The sequence below is a fragment of the Centropristis striata genome, chromosome 21 (assembly GCF_030273125.1).
Source record: "Centropristis striata isolate RG_2023a ecotype Rhode Island chromosome 21, C.striata_1.0, whole genome shotgun sequence".
NCBI lineage: Eukaryota > Metazoa > Chordata > Actinopteri > Perciformes > Serranidae > Centropristis > Centropristis striata.
In genome coordinates, this window is record NC_081537.1 from 30991317 (window position 1) to 31011233 (window position 19917).

The window sequence follows — 19917 nt, forward strand, 5'->3', positions numbered from 1 at the left end:
ATGAAGGCTGTATACATATGAAATATGTTGATGTCAGGTGGTAAGCTCAAGTGGCTGTAGTAATTATGACAAGTAGCTATGTGTAACAACATTAATTACGTTGAATTTTACGTTCAATCCTCATGCTTTGTAGGGAAAATAAGAGAATAAATGGTTAAATGTCAGCAGTGGAGCTAGTGAAGTCTAGGTGGTTAGAAAAATCAATTAAAATACAACAGGTACAAAAGTTTGTTTGACAGGTGTGGCTGACTATCTGGAAGAGGCACTCAGACAGTGCCACCATGGCACAAACAATAACAGCCCACTTCATTGTCTCAGCTCTGCTGTCAACTGTGTGAGCAAATGAATTTGAGTTGAACACATTTAAGCTCATGTTACTAAGATCACCTTAGTAACATGAGTGGCATCCTGATTTAAAATAATCAACTGGCTCATTAGATTGTCTTTTAGTCCATGTTGTGATCGTACCACAGGTGAATCTTGGGTTCATTTGTGAAATGGTGTGGACTAAAATGCAGCAGCGTTTTATCCAACCCCATTTGGCTCTCTGGCAAGGGACAGCCAGAGATCTCCCCTCCATTTTGGTACTCTGATAAGGAACATCTTTCCCAGGAATCTTGGCGTTTATGACACCTACAGATGAGTTCAATATTCAGGAGACCTATGACACCATGGGTCAGGGGTCGGCAACCTTTACTAACAAAAGAGCCATTGTTGGACAAAAAAAGATTAATAATGTCAGAACGGAGCAAACCAAAATTTGAGCCTCACAATGGAAATGTAACAGCCTACTAAGTCTAAATTACCCCACCGACATTACTAATAAGTAATAATGAGCATTTATTAATATGATTTTGTCAGAATGCAGTGAGGAGCCAAGTACAATTGAGAGGGTGGACACCATAGAAAAACTCAAAACTAGATTTGAAATTGGCAAAATGTAGATGTCAAGATGCTGGGCTGTAGATGTTTTAATACTGTTTATTGGGGAAAACAGAAATAACTGGTCATGTCGTATGATTTTTTTTGTCACAGCCACAGGCCACTGCAGATGGCCTAAAGAGCCACATGCGGCTCCAGAGCCGCAGGTTGCCTACCCCTGCCATAGGTGGTCTACTAAAAGGAGCCAGCGCCCATTATCTTCTTTTTTTTCCTCCACCACACAACTCTAGGACCCCCAGAGACCAGGACCCCTCACCTTCCTCCCCCCTGCTGAGATCCTCTGCATCTCAGGGAGACCTTCTGAAAATCTCCTTTTCCACAAGGATTTCTGAAACAACTCCCAGTCTTTTTCTGCGCTAAAGGTTGCATTAATAAACGCAAAGTTCATTGCAACTGCCAGAGAAGGCTTCCTCAAACAACAAGGACGAGCCAGAAACTTAATTTGCGAGACAGCAGATTATTGAAACTCAGCCTGAAATCAAACTTTATTCCACGCCCTCCACCGAAAAGGATTCCTCCCCTTCTCAACTGGACTCTGAGTAATGTAACTGGGCTTAGATAAGAATTACTTTAAGTACACATGATTTGACCTGTAATCAATGATTTGGTTTACATGCATGTTTGTAAGTATAATTGTTGTGATATTGGTATAGTTTAATCATTTGAAGTTGTATGTCAACCTTGCTTTACACATATGTACATGCAAACTAACTCTACTAACCTCTGTGATTTGCTCACACACATAAAATATACTTTAAATTGACTTTTAACAAAAACACAGCTTTGTAGAAGCTTGTACAGCTACACATGGGCCAGGCCAACCTCCACAGCATGGGATTTATGACTCTTTGTCTTGAGACATGTAGCCACACACACACACACACACACACACACACATCCGCTCTTTACCCTCTTTTGTAAACCTACACTGTAGATAATCTTAGATTAGACCTTGTAGACCTCTATATTTCATAGATGTGTGCTTTTATTTGCTTTTTCGTTTATTTAGAATAAATAACTTTTTGATTACAAATGCTGTCTATTTGATGTTGTACACTGTGAACGATATCAAACTCTTCTATGAAATAATTCAAAATTCCTTCAACCATTACTAAGTCTTAATATAATATTTTCATTATAATTATATTCATAATTATTAATCAGTGTTCCAAATTGTTAGTTTAGTAACTTTATGAGACTGATTTAGGTGAATTGGTTATGTTTTTCTGTTTTACAGATGGTGCCCCAACGAGTGATGACTGAGAGTAAATCAAGTCATATCATTTACTATAATTAATAATGATTTATGATAATTATTAATAATTCTGGGAGCCATCTAACCACACTTTTGAACCGCGAGAAGTGTTGCTCAGGTTCATCCTTACATATCTGATATCCAGTGGTGGGCCGTCAGGGCCAGCAAGGCCTTCTCTGCTGGCCTAACATAACCAGAAATCATGATCATAATTATGATAAAGGTTAATTTAATTTGTAATTTTCTGTCGCCAAAGTATGGCCGTCTTGTTAGTGTCTTTCTGATATTAAACTGCGATTTTGCAATGTATTGTACAATCTTGTTAAAGCTTGCATTTTCTTTGTGGACTAATTTAATAAAACTTTTTGGAATGATAATTTTAAAGACCCTTTTATTTTCAAGTTTTGACAGTAGCATACCAGATATGCTTTAATTGCTGATGCGCCGGATAATAGCCCATTTTGTAAATAACTGAGGTGATGCAATGCCTAGTTGTGCTTCAGTGTGTTTCTAACTACTCTCCAGTCCTGGTGTTATAAATGCTGGCATAATGAAAGGTATTTATTGACTAAGTTGGACATCACTGAAGGCCTAAGTGTGAAATGCACCGCCCGCCACTGCTGATATCCTTATGGGAGGGATAGCATTTATGATAACGCCCTCCTCTTTACATATTTGACGCCCCATGCAAGATATCATTTATTCATAAAAGAGGCAACCTAGACTCCCAACATCCACCAGAACAATGAACAAAACATTTTTGGGTGGCCACAATGAACTTTGTTTAAAATCACTGGTTAAAAGGCTAAACGTTGTCATAGAAAACAATGTACCGTGGTAGCAACCTGTCAACCACAAGGCAGCCCCCAACTGAAGTATTCCTCCTCTTTTTCATCTTCAATTTCAACCTATTCTTTTTTTACTATATATTAAACCACAATTTACTAACTGTGAATTATGCTGTGTTTAAGAGTATTTGAAACTAGCAATTGAGACCATAAACTAATCGGAAAAGGGTTTAGAGAAGTAGAGTCATTATTTTATTGACTTTCATATAATCAGACTTATTTTGGCTTCCATTTTCATATGGGAGGTTGCAACTTGGGTAGAAGTGCTGTCCTGGTGTATCTGGTACCTTCTTTCTGACCTCAACAGGGAGAAGAGGCCATTGTCTGGGTGGTTGGGATCCTTTACAATTCTCCTAGCCTAATATTTGCAGTGCCTGGTGTAAATATCTTTTAGGCAAGGTAGAGCACCACCTATTGTATATTGAAGGAACCACTATTTGCATAACCTTGTGGTCCTGATATGTGCTGTTTATGTACCAGGCAGTGGTGTTTCCTTTCAGGACCAGGCGGCAACCTCCGGGAGGTAAACCAGGAAATGCCTTAACCTGGATTCTACCAAAAATTCCAACAGGGGTCCCTGACTGCCGTTGCAGAAGCATTTGGGTCCTACCTGTCCAATACAAAATGAGACGATTTCTCACTTGATTTATTACCTCCAAATTATTTTTTAGGATAACACTATGAGAATTGTATGATTTGGGGCGTGGCTACCTTTGACTGACAGGTGGCTCACAAGGCGAGCTGTCATCAGGTGAGAAGAAAAGCAATGTGTATCCACAGCACTGTGTCAATAAAGTTTTTTGTTTTTTTTAATGGACGTTTACCGGTTACCTCTCAGAACTTTGACCCTTTCACACTGTAATTTCACTTAATGACTGTTTGTTTGTTTGTTTAAATGAATGTTTATTTGAACATTTTGTTAATTTAAATGTCTTCACTGCAAAAACATGAAGCTTACCAATTTTTTTCTTCTTATATCTAGCAATAGTATCTTAATTATATTGTTTTGAGTTTAACTGACCTACTAACCATAGCTTTATGTGCTAATTTTATTATTATTATTATTATTATTATTATTATTATTATTATTATTATTATTATTATTATGTGCTTATTTAATTATCTTATTGTTTAAAGACTTCTTTTTAGGATTGACATCGTGAGCTTTTTCATGCTTTTCAATCTATTCAACTGTTGAACATGGTGAGCTGTTACCTAAAATATTGGCTCCAATTGAGAGTTTTAGTTGCATGTAGTTTGAATTATATTTTAAAAGCATTTTCTACCACCAAAACGTGCTCGTTTCAAGTATTAATGGCTTATTTTAAAGTTACTACAGTCGGGTTATTCAAGCCACAATTGCTCAAAATAAGTATATTTGGATTTATTTCAAGACATCATTGGTTTTTCCAGTGCCTAGATATTTTACTTATTTAAAGAATTCTTACAAAGAAAATATACTTACTGCACTGGCACATAATTTTATTTGTTTCGAGCATGTGTTTGCTTAATTCTAGTTATTTATTCCTTGTTTTTTGTCAGTTAGCTTTTGCAATGCAGCACCATGTCATTTTTTTTTGTTTTTTTAATGGACGTTTACTGGTTACTTCTCAGAACTTTGACTCTTTCACACTGTATTTTCACTGAATGACCGTTTGTTTGTTTGTTTGTGTGTTTTTTTGTTTAAATTAATGTTTATTTGAACATTTTGTTAATTTAAAAATGTGTTGTTCAACGCTTGGTTGGACTAATAGACACTCCAAGGAGTCAGTGTTAACATCCAAGTTGATGCTACAGTTAATGTTAAAATGAATAAATTGTCCTCAGTCGTCAGTCAGGTGAACCTCTCGCTCCTCCACAATCTGAATTTGGTCTGCTCCCAGTTTCCGAAAACAAGATGGCGACAAACGTAAAGAAAGATGGCAACTATTGTAACGCTGAACTCGATGCTTCAAACAGGCAGTCCACAAACCAACGTGTGACGTCACGGTCAAACCTCCATTATTTATACAGTCTGTGGTCAGGACACTGTCTGTGGTGCAACAGTAGTTTGATTCCCTTCAGGCTTTGAGGGAACACCTGGACCTTCCTCAGACATCTTACCATGCGCTGCCAAACATAATGTGTCTCGGTGCTCCGGTTCTATTTGCACATATGCATACATTTGGTGCAATATCGACCTCCTTGTATGCAAATGAGCCTCATTGCAGCAAAAGTCCAATTTACAAACACCAGCGCTAATATCCACATGCAGTTAGAGTTAAATTATTACCGTCTTCAGAGAGCTGGTTTATGAGAATGGATATGGATGCTTTCTCAGCTCCCCATATGTTTCATTTTTTAAAATACATGAGAAGTTAATAAGGTTAATAAACCAATTGATTTCTGGCTCAGTCTGGCTCTTGTGATGTCCACAGCTGATGTGTTCACATAAGCTAAGTGTGTTTGTATATATGTGTGTGTGTGTGTGTGTTCTTGTACTTCATACATAGTGAGGACCGGGACACGTTTTTAACCAACAGGGTGAGGACACTTTCGAAAAGTGAGGACATTTCGGCAGGTCCTCACTTCTTTAAAGGCTTGTTTGAGAGTTCTGACTTTGTTTAAGGGTTAAGGTTACATCAGGTTCATGGTTCTGATGGTGAAGGTTAGGTTAAGGGTTAGTGTAAGGTGCTAGGGAACAAGGTTATTATAGTTAACGAAAACTAACGAAATAACGAAAACTAGAATTGAAAAAACATTTTCGTTAACTGAAATAAAAATAAAAATGAGAGTTTTTTAAAAAAAAAAAAGATAACTGAAACTGTGTTGTGTGGTTACAAAACTAACTAAAACTAAATAAAATTATAATGAAAATGTCTTTCGTTTTCGTCTTTGTCAACTATTTTATACATAATGAAGATGAATAATCAAAGGAAATAAATTACTGTGACTTCTTTTAACCTCCCACCCAACAAATACCCCATTACAAAAAAAATTAAAACTAATAAAAACTAAAACTAAATAATAAAAAAAAAAATAAAAGGTAAAATTAAACTAGCAAACTCACTCTATTATTATTATTATTATTATTATTATTATAACCTTGCTAAGAAATACACTATTAGAATGAGGGCCCTCACAAAGATAGAAGTACAAGGATGTGTGTTTGTTATCTTTTGGAAGTGTAGACGAGTACAGAACATTAATTAATATCAGGTCCCCGAAGGATGCTGCTCATTATGTAACATCAATTTGTTGTGCAATTTAGTAAAACACCATATAAATTGATTCAACTCTCTTTATTGGATTTGAGGGAATCTAATCATTTATAGGACAAGGAAAAGATTTAAATCTCAAGCATGTGGGAAATCCCACTATAACACTAAGCTTTACATACAGTATGATTGTTTCAAAGGGCTTGGGCAAAGTGACTTCAGGTTGCTTAATTAGCCCTGGCCAGACCGACCCTGTTATTGGTTCTGTCAAAGATGGAGTAGTACTGGCGGATGAAGACGTCACCCAGGATCCACAGGCTGTCTCCTCCAGCGCCAAAGCCAGAACGGCAGCCGTAGTATTGAGACTGTATGAGGGATTTAGAAGAGGAAATTCAGATGGAGGGGAAGTATAGTAAAGTGAGAAAAAACTAACTCTGGCAGGGATTCAAACACTTACTTGGCGAACATAGGCAGAGCCTGGGAGAGTGAATTGTTGTCCGTTAATGTTGAAGGTCACGTCGGGCATCTGGCCAATGTTGTTACAGTTGACCGTATACTGAGATAGATGGAGAGAGTGAAGGGAATAGGGGGGAATTTATATATATTTTAAATGGTTTGACTGTTTATTTTTCTACTAATATAAGTTGTATTTAATGTGAAGCTACACTACAATAAAGGTGCGTCGAAAACAAGATAAAAACAGTAAATCTGAGGGAAATTATCTTGCTGCATGGGCATTTAATTTCACTTGGCAAGATTTCTTAAAAAATTAAGAAATAAGCATGTTGAACGCTTAAAATAAGAAATTAACTCTTAAAACAAGATAAATTAAAGCTGCAAGCAGCGATGAACTGGCCCGAGCAGAGTGACCTGACAGTTGATTTAGAAGTGTTAGATAATTTATCTTGTTTTAAGAGTTACTTTCTTATTTTAAGCGTTCAACATGCTTATTTCTGGATTGCACTATTGCACTTAAGGACTTGGACTTTTTAAAACATTGTCACTTAGATATTTATTTTGTTTATACATATATTGCTGACAGCATTGATAATGTTGTGCTTTTGTTGTGTTTTTTGTATTTTTGTATTTTTCTATATTGATATTTTGTACTGTGCAACTGGAGGAGGACTGCTCCAAACAAAATTTCGTTGTCTTGTACAATGACAATAAAGTTCTATTCTATTCTATTAACAATCTTAATTTAAGAAATCTTGTCAAGTGAAATTATCTGTCCATGCAGCAAGATCATTTCCCTCAGATTTAGTGTTTTTATCTTGTTTTTAGACACACCTTTTTTGCAGTGTACATAAATCTCCTTTAGTCAAGCGACACATCTTGTTCTACAGCACTTACGTCTCCGTTCTGGCTGTAGGTAGCTCCCACTTGCTGGTTGATATTGCTGATGCTGCTCTGAGGTCCGACAATCAGAGAAGTGCCAGTGTCGACGATAGCCTGGCAACCACCATAACAAGCCACAACCTGACCATTGACAGTAACACTGAAAGGGATACACAGCACAGGAAACATCAGACAACCTGTTACTATCAGTGTTTTGACTTTAAATGATTTGTCAGCGCTGCAGCGCTCTAAAATTCAAATTTCGCTACAATGCAAGTTAATGACCATGGGTCCATGGATATTTTTTCCTATTGGTTTATTCCAAGTCACGTGACTTTCAAGGTCCCGGCGGTCAGAACAAAAAACATGGCGGACAGTTCTCTCATTTTTAGTGAAAAAAAATCAATATTTTGACTTAGTTTCTGCATAAAATGGATTTTGATCCCATTTCTAGCGAGAAATATATGTTTTATTTTCTAAATATTTTCACTCAGTGAATGTACATAATCACTTTGCATGTTGGAATAGCCACGGGATATGACTGTCATTAACTTGCATTGTAGCGAAATTCGGGTCAGTTTCACGGAAATTTGAGTGATTCCGTGGCTATTCCACGGATTTTGAGTTAAGCAAATCCGTGGCTATTTCACAGATTCCTGTGAGACCAGGTTGGGAGCTTTCTACAGTTCGTATAAATGGAGCATCAGAAAAGACTTTGGACACTTGGCTCAACATTGCGGAGTCTTTGAATAATATGCCGTAGATGTGTGCTATAGCCTTCTTACTTCTATTTGTACATATATTTGGTCCCTTATATCTTATTTCTGTTCCTTCATCAATGTTATTTGTTTATTTTGTGTGTGTGTGTATGTCTGTTTCTATATGTCTTATTAGTAAGCTGCAGACATCATTCTTACTGTTGTGTTTTTATTATGTACCCCTCCCCTTCCCCTCTTTCCTCCTTCTGTCTCAGCATATTGTTTGTCATTTCAAAGAGCACTCATGTGATGGTGCTCTACCACCCTGTGTGATTATTCTGAATAAAAACATTTGATCGCAAAAAAAAGTAAGCATCAGACAAATATCAAACACTTTTGTTTGAGATACATTTCAGGGAACCTGTGATCCATGGCTTTACCTGTCCACTGTGATCTGCCAGTACAGCTCTCTGGAGAGGGGAATCCAGCTGATGGAGCCAGAGTACTGGCTGGAGTCAATACCACCGAAGGTCACCACACTGCCTTGCTGAGAGTTACTACAGAGGATAGTGAGAAGTTATGGAAAAACTTTCTAAGATTCAATTGCTGTCTTAGTATCAGTTAGTAGTAGGATACTGCCAAAATATGTCTGTCCTTACGCGCTCAGGTACACAGAGAAGAGGTCCTGGTCAACAAGGCCCTCACTCATCATGTTGTCGAAGACAGGTGTAGCACCAGAAGCAGCCAGTCTTGGGTATCCCAGACCCAGAATACCATCAGCACGCATGTACTGCATGAAGGGAGCCTCAGTCTGGCTCAAGCCGAAGATCTGGTTCCTCACAGCGAGCCCACCCACCTGACAGACAAACACAAAGACGGAACAGAGATTCAAAACTGCTTCAAATTAAAATGGGATCTTTAAAGGTTCTGTGTATATATTTTTTTCATTGAATTTCACTGCCCACTTATGCTATGGTATGCCTTTAAAGTCTCTTTGGAGTAGGACGACTGAAAGCTGATCAGGTAATTGCAAATGTCTGAATATTACAGGTTCATTTGAACTGTTTCAATACTTAGTTAAAATCACAGATCCATATAGTGTCTTTGTGTTGGACCAGTGGGATTTCGGAGCAATGAGCGGTCCCCTCTTTTCCTATCAACGTGGAGGTTATAAACAAAAACAAATTTTGTGACATATGGGTCTCTTTATGCTTTATTTCTCACCGTCACAGTGTCGTATCCGAGGAAGCCAGTCATGCTGCCGGTGCCATATTGGATACTGAGAGGACTGCCGTTGTGTCTGTAGGTGCTGCTTGTACTAGGGTTGAACTTGTCATGGTTGTCTAGAAAGGTACAAATGCGAGGAAATTAAAAAAAAAAAGTTAAAAGGAAAGTATCTATGAGGAAGATTAGAAGAGAAAAGTAGAGGCTGAGGAGTGACCGAGCAAGAGGCTGCCAGACGAGTAAATCCTGAACTGGCTTTTATTGAGCAAAATAAAAGGCTACAAGCCAGACACCAAGCTGGTGTTTTTGCTGTTGGACTAATAAGTAATATTAGCCAGTCCTAGTTGGTTTAAGCATTAGCAACATGACTACCACTAGCAGCCTAGCTACTGTCCATAGCAAGAAACAGTCATAAGAATCCCAATTTGATTCCTGCTCTCAATATTATGATTCCATTGTTATTTTATTGAGCTGTAAAACAATTTTCTTGAGCTGTGAGATATTTTGTGGAATTACTTCTTTGTGAAATGCTCTCTAAGAAGCTGTTGTCCTGAAAGAATGGAACCAAAGTGAAACTGTAATACGCTTGTTGACAATGTGCCATCTTGGTTTAGACTACAGAGACTCTGTGTTATTATTTTATTTCTGTGGCACCACAGAACTCTTAAAATCCAGAGTCTAATCTTGTCATGTTCTTTCACCAAACTAAGATGATAGAAGTATAAAAAAAGGGCTGCATATGTATATTCTCTACCTTGTCTACCTTGGCTAAAAAAAGATTGAGAACCTCTGTTTTACAGCTATTACATTGCAAAGTCTATGACCACTTAATGTACATGTATAGTTTTACATACTGCAGGCTGGACTGCTGCAGTAGACTGAGGGAATCCACAGGTTGGACGAGCCAGTGTCAAAGACAACCTTGAAGGACTGAGGAGGAGTTCCAATGGAGATGACTCCATAGTAAGCCAGCTGGAGAAGAAGAGATACCAACATTATTTCTGAAAAAATGGAGCCATTTCTCAAAGTTAATTTGTTTCAGCTTCAGCAGCTGGTGCTCACATCAGCATCGTTGGTCATGGGCTGGTTGCCCACGGCAAAGCGGTCATCAAACTTGACCATAGGGTTGTATGGGTACTTAAGTCTGTACTGCTCCCACAGACCCTGCTCCTCCAGGGTCTCCCTGGCTGTCTTGCCCTTCTCCAGAGGGACCCTAGGATTCAACAAAGGGATGGACTTAAATGATGTTCTTTTAACTACATTTGTATTTAGCTGTAAAGAAATGTTTGCTTGTTTGCTTTTTCGTTAACATTTTGGTTGTTGTATACACTGTAAAAAATCTTTGTAGAAATTACAATAAAACACTGTCAAACTGCATCAGAAATAGGGCATAAAATTAAACATTGTACATCACGTAGTAGATACTTTTAATTACTGTAAATCAAAGAATAGCGTAAAACTTTAAATTCTACTGTCATAAACTGTAGAAAACACACAGTTTTGCAGGAGAAATGTACAATTTTCATGTGAAATTAATGGAGAAATACCATGATGACACAATTATCCTAAAAGTAAAGGGATTATTCAGCATAAATTACCGTTTTTACATTCGCTCACTGTATTTTTGATGGTGAAGTTCTGGCAACCACAACTGCCGGTATTTTACCGTAAATTAAACTGATTTTTTTTTACAGTGTATGAGGAACCATGACAGAGACATTCTCCAAACCCAGCTACCTTTACTTAATTTCTGATTTACTCTTAACCACAGTACTTGCTAATTTAGATGGCATATGTTAAATCAGAGGAGCTAAGGAAGTTTAAAAAAAATCCATCTAAATAGAACAGCTACACTGTAAAAAATGTTTGTAGAAATTACAGTAAAACACTGTCAAATTGCATCAGGAATGGGGCGTAAAATTAAAAATTGTGGATCACCGTAGTAGACACTTTTAATTACCGTAAATCAAGGAATAGCACAATTTTTACTTTTACGTCATGAACTGTAGGAAACGCACAGTTTTGCTGTAAAAATATAACATTTTCATGTAAAGTTAATGGAGATTTGCCATGATGTGTGAATGAATGACACAATTACCTTAAAAATAACGAGAATATTCAGTCTAAATTAGTTTTTGATGATATTTAAATTTACAGTAGAAAACCCCCTCACTGTATTTTTTACGGTGAAGTTCTGGCAACCACAGCTGCCGGTAATTTACCGTAAATTTAACAGATTATTTTTTTACAGTGTACAAGGTTGTGTTTGACAGGTGTGGCTGACTTACTGGAAGAGGCACTCAGACAGTGCCACCATGGCACAAACAATAATGGCCCACTTCATTGTCTCGGCTTGGCTGTCAACTGTGTGAGAAAATGAATTTCATTTGAGCAGAATTAATGTCACTAAGGTCAATCACATTACAGAACCATTGAAACTGAAATAGTGCAATAGTGCTATAATAGGTCTGTGATCCTGAAGCATACTCACCTGTAGAGTCTAGAACCTGAGTGCTGACAGACAGGCATGCATCCTCTTTTATACAGGCAGACTGACATTTTATCATTACACAACGATAAGGCAATGCTCACAAGCAAGTGATAAGCAAAGATAAGTAATACAGGAGAAATAACCACTGACCTCAAGACAATGTCAATTATGAGACTGAAGGAAGTTGGATAAAGTTTGCATAACTTTCGTGTTGTGTATTGTGTGCATGTTGAAGGTGGTGCAAAATTATGTTCATGACACAGCTGTAGTACATATGAAAATATAAACTTTTAGTCTTCAATAATGGTTATTAAATGCTATTAATACCATCCATCCACCCATTTTCCTCTGCTTATCCAGGGCCCGACTATTAATACTTTCATTTTCATTTACTTTAAGCTTTTGACTTTGCACGTACAGTACATACTTTGCTACTGTACTATTAAATATGAATTCTTTCTTCTAAATATGTTTGTTCTTGTGTCTATGTGCCATATTTTTCCAAGTATGTTATGCATGTATTGCGTATGACATGCAGCAGTAAAACCAAACCAAAATTGCATATCATAAAAATTTGAACACACTCTCCACGCAGATTAAAATCAAACACACGCATATTTAATGTCATTTCATTTTAACAAACACAATGAGTCACCTTAGAACGTGCTTCCAAGCAATCAGTGTTTGCTTCTACTTGATCCTGTTTACTTTTATATCAAGGTCTTTTCCGTTAGATAAGTAATGCGAATTACTACTGATAAAATATTCCTAGAGCTGTGTTATTATTTAAAGTAAACACATTAAAAACCACTTTGCAGACAGTAATAATATAGTAGAAAAGTTTACCTATTTTAAATTTGAAAAAATTGAAGAAATATACACACTTTTTCCAGACCAAATGGTCACTTCTCTTTATTCATCAGAGTGAAATATTCACAGAGTCTCTTTCAAAAGTACGTCAGCAGTTAACTGTATTAGCAGGTATGCAATATTGTAAGAAACAACATCATGTCGGAAAGTTAAACTGCATTTTATTTTTTAACAAATATTACATACATTACTTGTTTCATCTCTTTCTGCTCTCACATGATACTGATCTGGCGGATAATTACTGGGGTTTGAACATTTATTATGCAAGAGCATGCATTCGATAGGAGTTCTTAGCAAAAGAAATTGGCTCACACAAGACACAGATTTATTTTGAAAGAATTCACACTTGAATGAAGGCCAGAAGGGAAAGTTAGTTTGATGGACTGATCCAATAAATGTATTTTGTGCAAATGTACTGTGATAGAATATCCTCAATATGTGAAATAGTGACAAATTAAAAAAACTAAATTTTATTACTTTTATCAGAAGCCTTTAGGTCATTATTTCCCCCCTCAAAAAACTCATAAATGGCACATAAAGAACAGTTTTAATCCATAGATGGTGATGGTGGAAAGTGGTACTAAATGGTACTCCAGTGATTTAGAGTTGTGCTTCCAGCAGAATCCAAGATATCCTTACCTGAATTTCAATATGGGACAATGCTGCAATTACCATAATCATAAGATGAAGCACTGGCAACTTTTACTTGTGTCAGTCTGATTGGTAGAAGCCCACTACTGTCAAAGTCCACACCCCGAGTGTAAACAGGCTTTGCTTAAAACATCAGCGGTCCAAGCTCAAGATACCATAGAAATAGAATAGGAGAATAACAGGCATTGCACTGTTTGCTGTGGTCAGTTGGCTGGAACATAACAAGATGATCATTATTGTTTTTATGGTGACACCATGTCGGTCTGTAAAGTGTGATGAAAGGTCGGGAGATGAATGGCTGGAAAGGTTAGCTAGCTAGCACTGTCAACCACCCCCCTCTTGGTGAAATAGTTTCCTAACAGTGGGGAGTTAGCAAGCTAGCTAACTAGTGGATGGGGGAGCGTGTCTATGTTCCCTGGGTCCTATGTTTCCCTCTTTGTATGAGACTGGGGAACATAGGACCCTTTCTCCCCGCTTTTCCCAAAAAAGGTCCTATATTGCTTGGTCTGTTACTTTTTCAACCATTACTGCCAAATTCCATGGCAAATAGGCCGATGTAGGCCTATGGGCTGTTTGACGCTCATATGCAAATAGGCCTTGACAAGGAAAGATTAGGTCAGGGTTGACAAACTAACCCTAACAATAACCCATGTGAAGGTAGGCCTGCTGGCCATGCTGAGAGTCTACCGTAAAGATTGATAGATTGCGGGGAACATAGGACCCTTTTCCAGAAAAAGGGTCCTATGCTCCCCGGTATGTATTTCTACAGGGGAGCATAGGACCCTTTTTGGGAAAAATGGGGAACATAGGACCTTTTTTCTTAGGTATACATAGGGATGACCCCGCGGAGGGCTAGCTGTGCTTTCCTACACTGTGACAGGAGTGTGTTGATGAAGAGTGAAGTTATTAAATATGGCGTGTTTAGTTAAAATTAAGGCTGAGTAGAGGAGGTGAGTAGAGTGGAGGTGAATGGCACAACCCAAGGCCTTCGACCCAGGAGAGCAGCTTTTGTACCCAGCTGGAAACCTCTTACTCGTGTTCTTTGTTACTGACATAACTGTGTCTAGTAGTTCTGTACATTAGTTGCTACTTTTAGCCTAACCCCCATATTTTTTTCGAACTTCAAACAAGTGGTTTTGTTAAATAACCTTTGGTTGTTCTATAACACAACTTTCACAGCGTGACTTGTTTAAAGCAACAACCGTTCTGTTGGATAGCATAAAAACCATGTTGCGAAATTTTCGCACAAAATTAAACAACTCTGTTCATAAGAATCCTTTGCTGCTATCAGAGTAAACACAGGGTTAGTCTTGCTCAGTCCAAGCCTTCCTCTTCACTGGGACTCCATCACTGATATGCTGTCTTACCCCTTCTTCACTTCTGGGTCTTGTTTTGGTGAATGCTAAATATTCTCCTCCATTACCACATGGAACAAGTCCACCTTGGGTCTGGTAGATCCTCTGAGCTGCATCAGCTGAATGTGAACTCCCAGAATGCCAAGCTCTTCTCCTGGGAAACCTAATGTATCCAGGAGAACCTGCTGGATACAAACCGCAGATTCCAGATGCAAGCTTGGCAGGTTCAAAAGTATGGTTGTTGCTCGACTCCTGAGGCTGGAATGGTACTGATTCAGACTCAGAGTGGGTGCTACGTGTACGGGGAAATCTACAGACTGATGCAGCAGAGGACTGTAGAGTGGAGGGCGTGAAAGAAAACGAAGCTGGAAGGGAGACTCGTGGCTTGGGGCAAAGAAGACCTGTTTTCCTGTGTCTCACTTCTCCTGTGTCCCTTCCATTGCCTTCTGCTTCCTTTGGCTTTACTGACTCTCCAAATCTTTTTGCACCTTCGTCCTTGTTACTGGTCCACATCTTTCTCCTCCTTGCCTGCGCCTCCTCTAGTTTCTTTTCCAGGTTGTGAACGTCCTCAGTAATCTGATTGACTTGATCAAAACGAGACAGCAGGGCACTGACGCAGGGCAACAGACGGTCCAGGTATGGCTGGACATCAAACCCAGGCTCGGACACTGACAAGTCCTCGGATCTCAGAGAGAGAGCTGAGGACAGGGGACGGGGGGATGAAAATGAGGAGGACAGGGAAGGAGAGTGGGAAGAGGGGAGGGTGGAGGACAAGGTGGAAAGACGGGATTCCTGTGAGGATCTGGAAGGAGGTAAATCCATACCTTCGAACTTCACCCTGTGTCTGAACTAGAAAAGAAATGTGTGGAATCAGTAAGATGAACTGACTGTGGATGTTTTTCACCACAACTAATGCAATGGGTACCTCTTTTGCTTTGGTAAGTCCCATCCACAGCTTAAGTCTCTTGATGAAGAACTCCACCATCTCATAGTCCTGAGGTTCAATGGTTGGACGGTACAACTCAGCCTGCTCCGCCCTAAAGGACATAGCAATACTTAGCAACCTACTTAATATCCTTATCCTTGAAGAACTCCTCATTGGCACTCTGATTGGGGAAAGAAACTAGTAATCACACTTTCAGCTCAGCATACTCACAGGTAAAATTACAATTACACTTCTGATTTTAATCCTAAACTGTTTGCTAACTCCTGACATTTTCTCTAGTGCCACCAACATTAGGTTGATCTTTTTAGTTTTCACTCAATTGTCTCAACAACTATTGGATGGATTGCCATGAAATTTGGTTAAGATAGGTTGAAGTGTAATCATTTTGGTGACATTACACATAGTGCCATCATCAGTCCAAAATTGTATAAATATCTGCAAAACTAATTACATTCTCATGAGCCTAAGCTGTACTTTGTGGCTAGTGTTAATTAGCAAATGTGAGTATACTTAAATCCTTATAAGTGCAATGTGTACTGGCCACATACTCCAAAAATAGGAGGCAGCAATTTACCGTGTGCAAATTTTTCCAGGATCCAGGCTAAGCTAAGAGCTGCTCTGCATAAACCTGATGTTCAGCGTCTTTGTTGTTAACACCCACGCTCTTGTCAAGAAGCTGGACAATATGAGGCTGCAGACTACCAACCCCTGCTGCTTCGTTACGGCTAGGTCTGAGACCTGGCTGCACAAAAACATCCTCAACTTTGCCTTGGAGCTAGCAAGCCATTACTGCCTACTTGTGTTGGGACAACGAAGCTTCGTGAAGCAATTGCTTTATTTTTGACCACACTAGATGGCGATCTTGGCTTAAAAAAAGGCTTCAGCAATGGTGATTGAGTGTGTTTTCAACCCTTTGTTGAACAAAGAGCGCCATCTCCAGGGCTCCATAAAAATAGCAAATGCTTCATGAAGCTTCGTTGTCCCAACACTACTGCCTACCATGAAGACCACACACCTAACTCTGCATCGTATCACTGCCTCTGCCTCTGCTCTGTAAGGCTGTTGGTCTCTGTGCACTTTCTCCAGCATGGAGCTAGAGTCTCCAGGGACCCGTTCATTAAAACAGTCGCTTAAATGCAGAATCTCAGTTTAGATGTAGGTCTTACTTTTAGGTTTAGTATATGGTGTAAAGCTACTTAACTGTTGAACTGCTTGTACTGCTACCTGACAGCTCTACTTCTTCATCTTCATATGTTGGACTGAGGGCAGACTGGGCCGGGGTTAGCTGGTTAGCATACTAATTGGGGAGCAGAGCATTCAGCTGCTCTGCTCCCGCCTCTGGAACTCACTACCACCCCAACTCAGGAACATTGACTTACTCCCCCATTTCAAATCACTACTCAAAACACATCTGTTTAAAACTGCTTATTCCCTTTGATGACTTTTACCCTGTCCAATATATCTATTGTATTGTATTGTATTGTTATTCATTCTGTGTATTTCATTGTATTTTATTGCTGTTTCTTTTCTATCCTTTTGTACGGTGTCCTTGAGTGCCAAGAAAGGCGCCTCCAAATAAAATGTATTATTATTATTGTTATTATTATAATTTCAATAGATATCTCTGCATCAAGATACATAGACATCTTTGACATTATGTCAAAACTGCTACTTCTTCACATTCTGTTGATGTGAGCTTATTTTTAGAATGTCTTTTTTAACTAAGTCAAATCTTACAAATTGCACCTTTAAGGGAGAGAATATTAGTCTTGTCTTTGTAAGCATGCAGCAGGTACAGCCTCATAGAGCCTGTATTAAAATCAAATGCTATGTAGGCCTATCTCAGATTCCGCCAGGGGGGTTGGTGACATCAGGGTCAGTTTGTGTCAAACCTGCTCACACTTGAAATGTCAGCACTGCATACATTTATGAGACAACCTTCATATAATTAGGAAATTATGTAAAACAAGGACCTGTATGTCCGAATGAGAACAGCTCCACATAGTCTGGCCGACAGCCAAACCCCTGCCCCCATCAGTAAAAGCCCATAGAGAGGGCCAAGGACTGGGTGGACCCTGCAGAGTCTTTGGAGAGCCATCCGGCCTCGCAGGATGGACAGTACTGAGACACCTGTCTGTCGTACTGACAAGAAACCTTCCACCGAACCGGAGAAAAGCTGAAATGTAGACAGATGTATATCAAATACATATCGTCTTTATGAATATTTGATTGGGCTGAAGTCCCCTTCTCGTACCGTGTTTCCGAAGTGAATGCAGAGCAGCAGCAGCAGCAGCAGTAGGACAGTCAGAGCCCACAGCTCCCTCCAGGCTCTCTGCAGCACTCTGCCTAACACCACCCACCTCCGCACAAACCTCAGGGTTCCCAGGAGCTGGGGCGTACAGCATTGGAAATTAGTAGACATTCAAGAAAGCTGTGGCCCTTATAGAGATGTTTAATGATGAAGCAGACCATTTACCTTTAGAACAAGCAGAGTGAGCAGGACAGCTGCACACTGGGAACACCTCTGTGCCAGAAGGGCAGCTCTGTGGAAGTTGATGAAGCTGTCTGGTTTGGAACGAAGCTAAATGGCACAGACAGAGTATTATAATGTCATCACAGCAGCACATGGGATCATCAGTTTTTACTGCTTTTTAAAACTATTGCCATAATTATACATAACAAATACAGGGTTAGGATAATGGTTGTAGAGTATTCTGCCCTACAAAGTCGAATTGCAGTCGCTACAGTTTTGGTCGCAATTGAGTTATAACTATAAATGACTCCTTGATGTCTGTTTTATCTTGTGACAAAGTTTTAGATTTCAGTATTGCTTTATTTCAGAGAAATAATTATATATAAATTGCAGTAACTACAAAATTCAACTCGAAACCAAAGCAGTAATTGCACTAACCATGGTTTGCTTTGGATGTATATACTAATTTAAACATAAAAAATATATATTTTTAAAGTTTATTTGAAAGGGAAATTATTATCTAGATAGTGATGGAGTAAAAAAGTGAGATAAAATTCTATTAATACTAAAATATAACATTTCTTTATAATAGTATGTCTAAAATACGCAAATCTTTGAACAGAGTTGTTGAACACTTTAAAATACACTAATAACAAATTATATTTGAAAATGTTTATTCACTGAAAACAAAGTTTAAAAGCTGAAAGACTGCATTACTATTAGAACATTTTACAGCAATGCAGTAACTATGTTTTTGGAGTCAAAGGTCAAATAAATCATCATGATTTTTTAGCGTAAATATTACATCATCAATACATGTAGAAATAAGTGTCATATCACTTATCTACCTATAACCAATGTGGCTGACCAGTTAAAAAAATTTTGAAGCAGTTTTTCTCAGTTTTACCTTTTGCGTAGTTACTGCAGTTAGACTTTGTAGGGCAGAATATACATGTAAAAGGTTAACACTTGTTGCTCAGTTGGGACATTTTTGCCTTCTTAATTGGTCTTTTATTATTTTGGCAGCCTTAGGGCATAAAGCAACGAAATTGACAAGGGTATTAGGTTGTTGTTTTCTTAATTTTGGAATTTTAACCTCAGCTTCTATAATCAAAAACAAAATGTGTTGCTAAAATACAGAAGCTCAGATACTTAAAGACAAAAATGTCCCCATTTCAACCCATTAAAACCACAATTTTTGAGCCCATGTGTATTAAAGCATAAAATCATGTAAAAACAAAGTAGAAATCAAATTGTTAAAAGTGTGAAAATGAATGAATGTTTGGTCATCATGATTATGGCTGATGTTGGTTTAAAGACAGAAAACAATGCTATCATTATTTTAGGAATGAGATTTTTTTTTTTCCTTGAAAGTAAAAATAATTTTTCAGTACATATATATTTTTTTAAATCTGACACTGCAAAATGCATCAAAAATCTATGTTTTTAAAAATTACAAAAAAAAAAAAAATTGCATTATGAAAAAAATACTGGCATTTCATGGGATTTTTTTTTTTTTATTTTTGAATATTTGGACTGTGGAGAATAATATCATTTATATACAATACTTACATACTAGTAGCATAAAATAGTTATTGGGGGACATTTTTGCCTTATATGGACAAAGTT

At 38.2% G+C, this 19917-nt stretch overlaps 2 protein-coding genes across 2 annotated transcripts in view; both read right to left on the reverse strand.

The window, feature by feature from the left end:
- Positions 1-6330: 6330 nt before the first annotated feature.
- Positions 6331-11846, reverse strand: LOC131959780 (pepsin A-like). The gene is made up of 9 exons (XM_059324998.1): positions 11791-11846; positions 10565-10715; positions 10357-10474; positions 9503-9621; positions 8938-9134; positions 8719-8835; positions 7596-7740; positions 6700-6798; positions 6331-6607 (listed from the first exon to the last, which is right to left on the reverse strand). The coding sequence occupies exons 1-9, from the start codon at positions 11844-11846 to the stop codon at positions 6470-6472; spliced, it is 1140 nt and encodes a 379-aa protein (XP_059180981.1). The 3' UTR covers positions 6331-6469.
- A 2583-nt stretch (positions 11847-14429) lies between these two features.
- The window catches only part of pkd1b (polycystic kidney disease 1b), a 49317-nt gene continuing 43829 nt past the window's right edge, over positions 14430-19917 (reverse strand). The window contains 4 exon segments of the mRNA XM_059324997.1: positions 14430-15718; positions 15795-15906; positions 17789-17976; positions 18071-18246. Coding sequence (XP_059180980.1) covers positions 14819-15718; positions 15795-15906; positions 17789-17976; positions 18071-18246 — 1376 coding nt within the window. The 3' untranslated portion in view covers positions 14430-14818.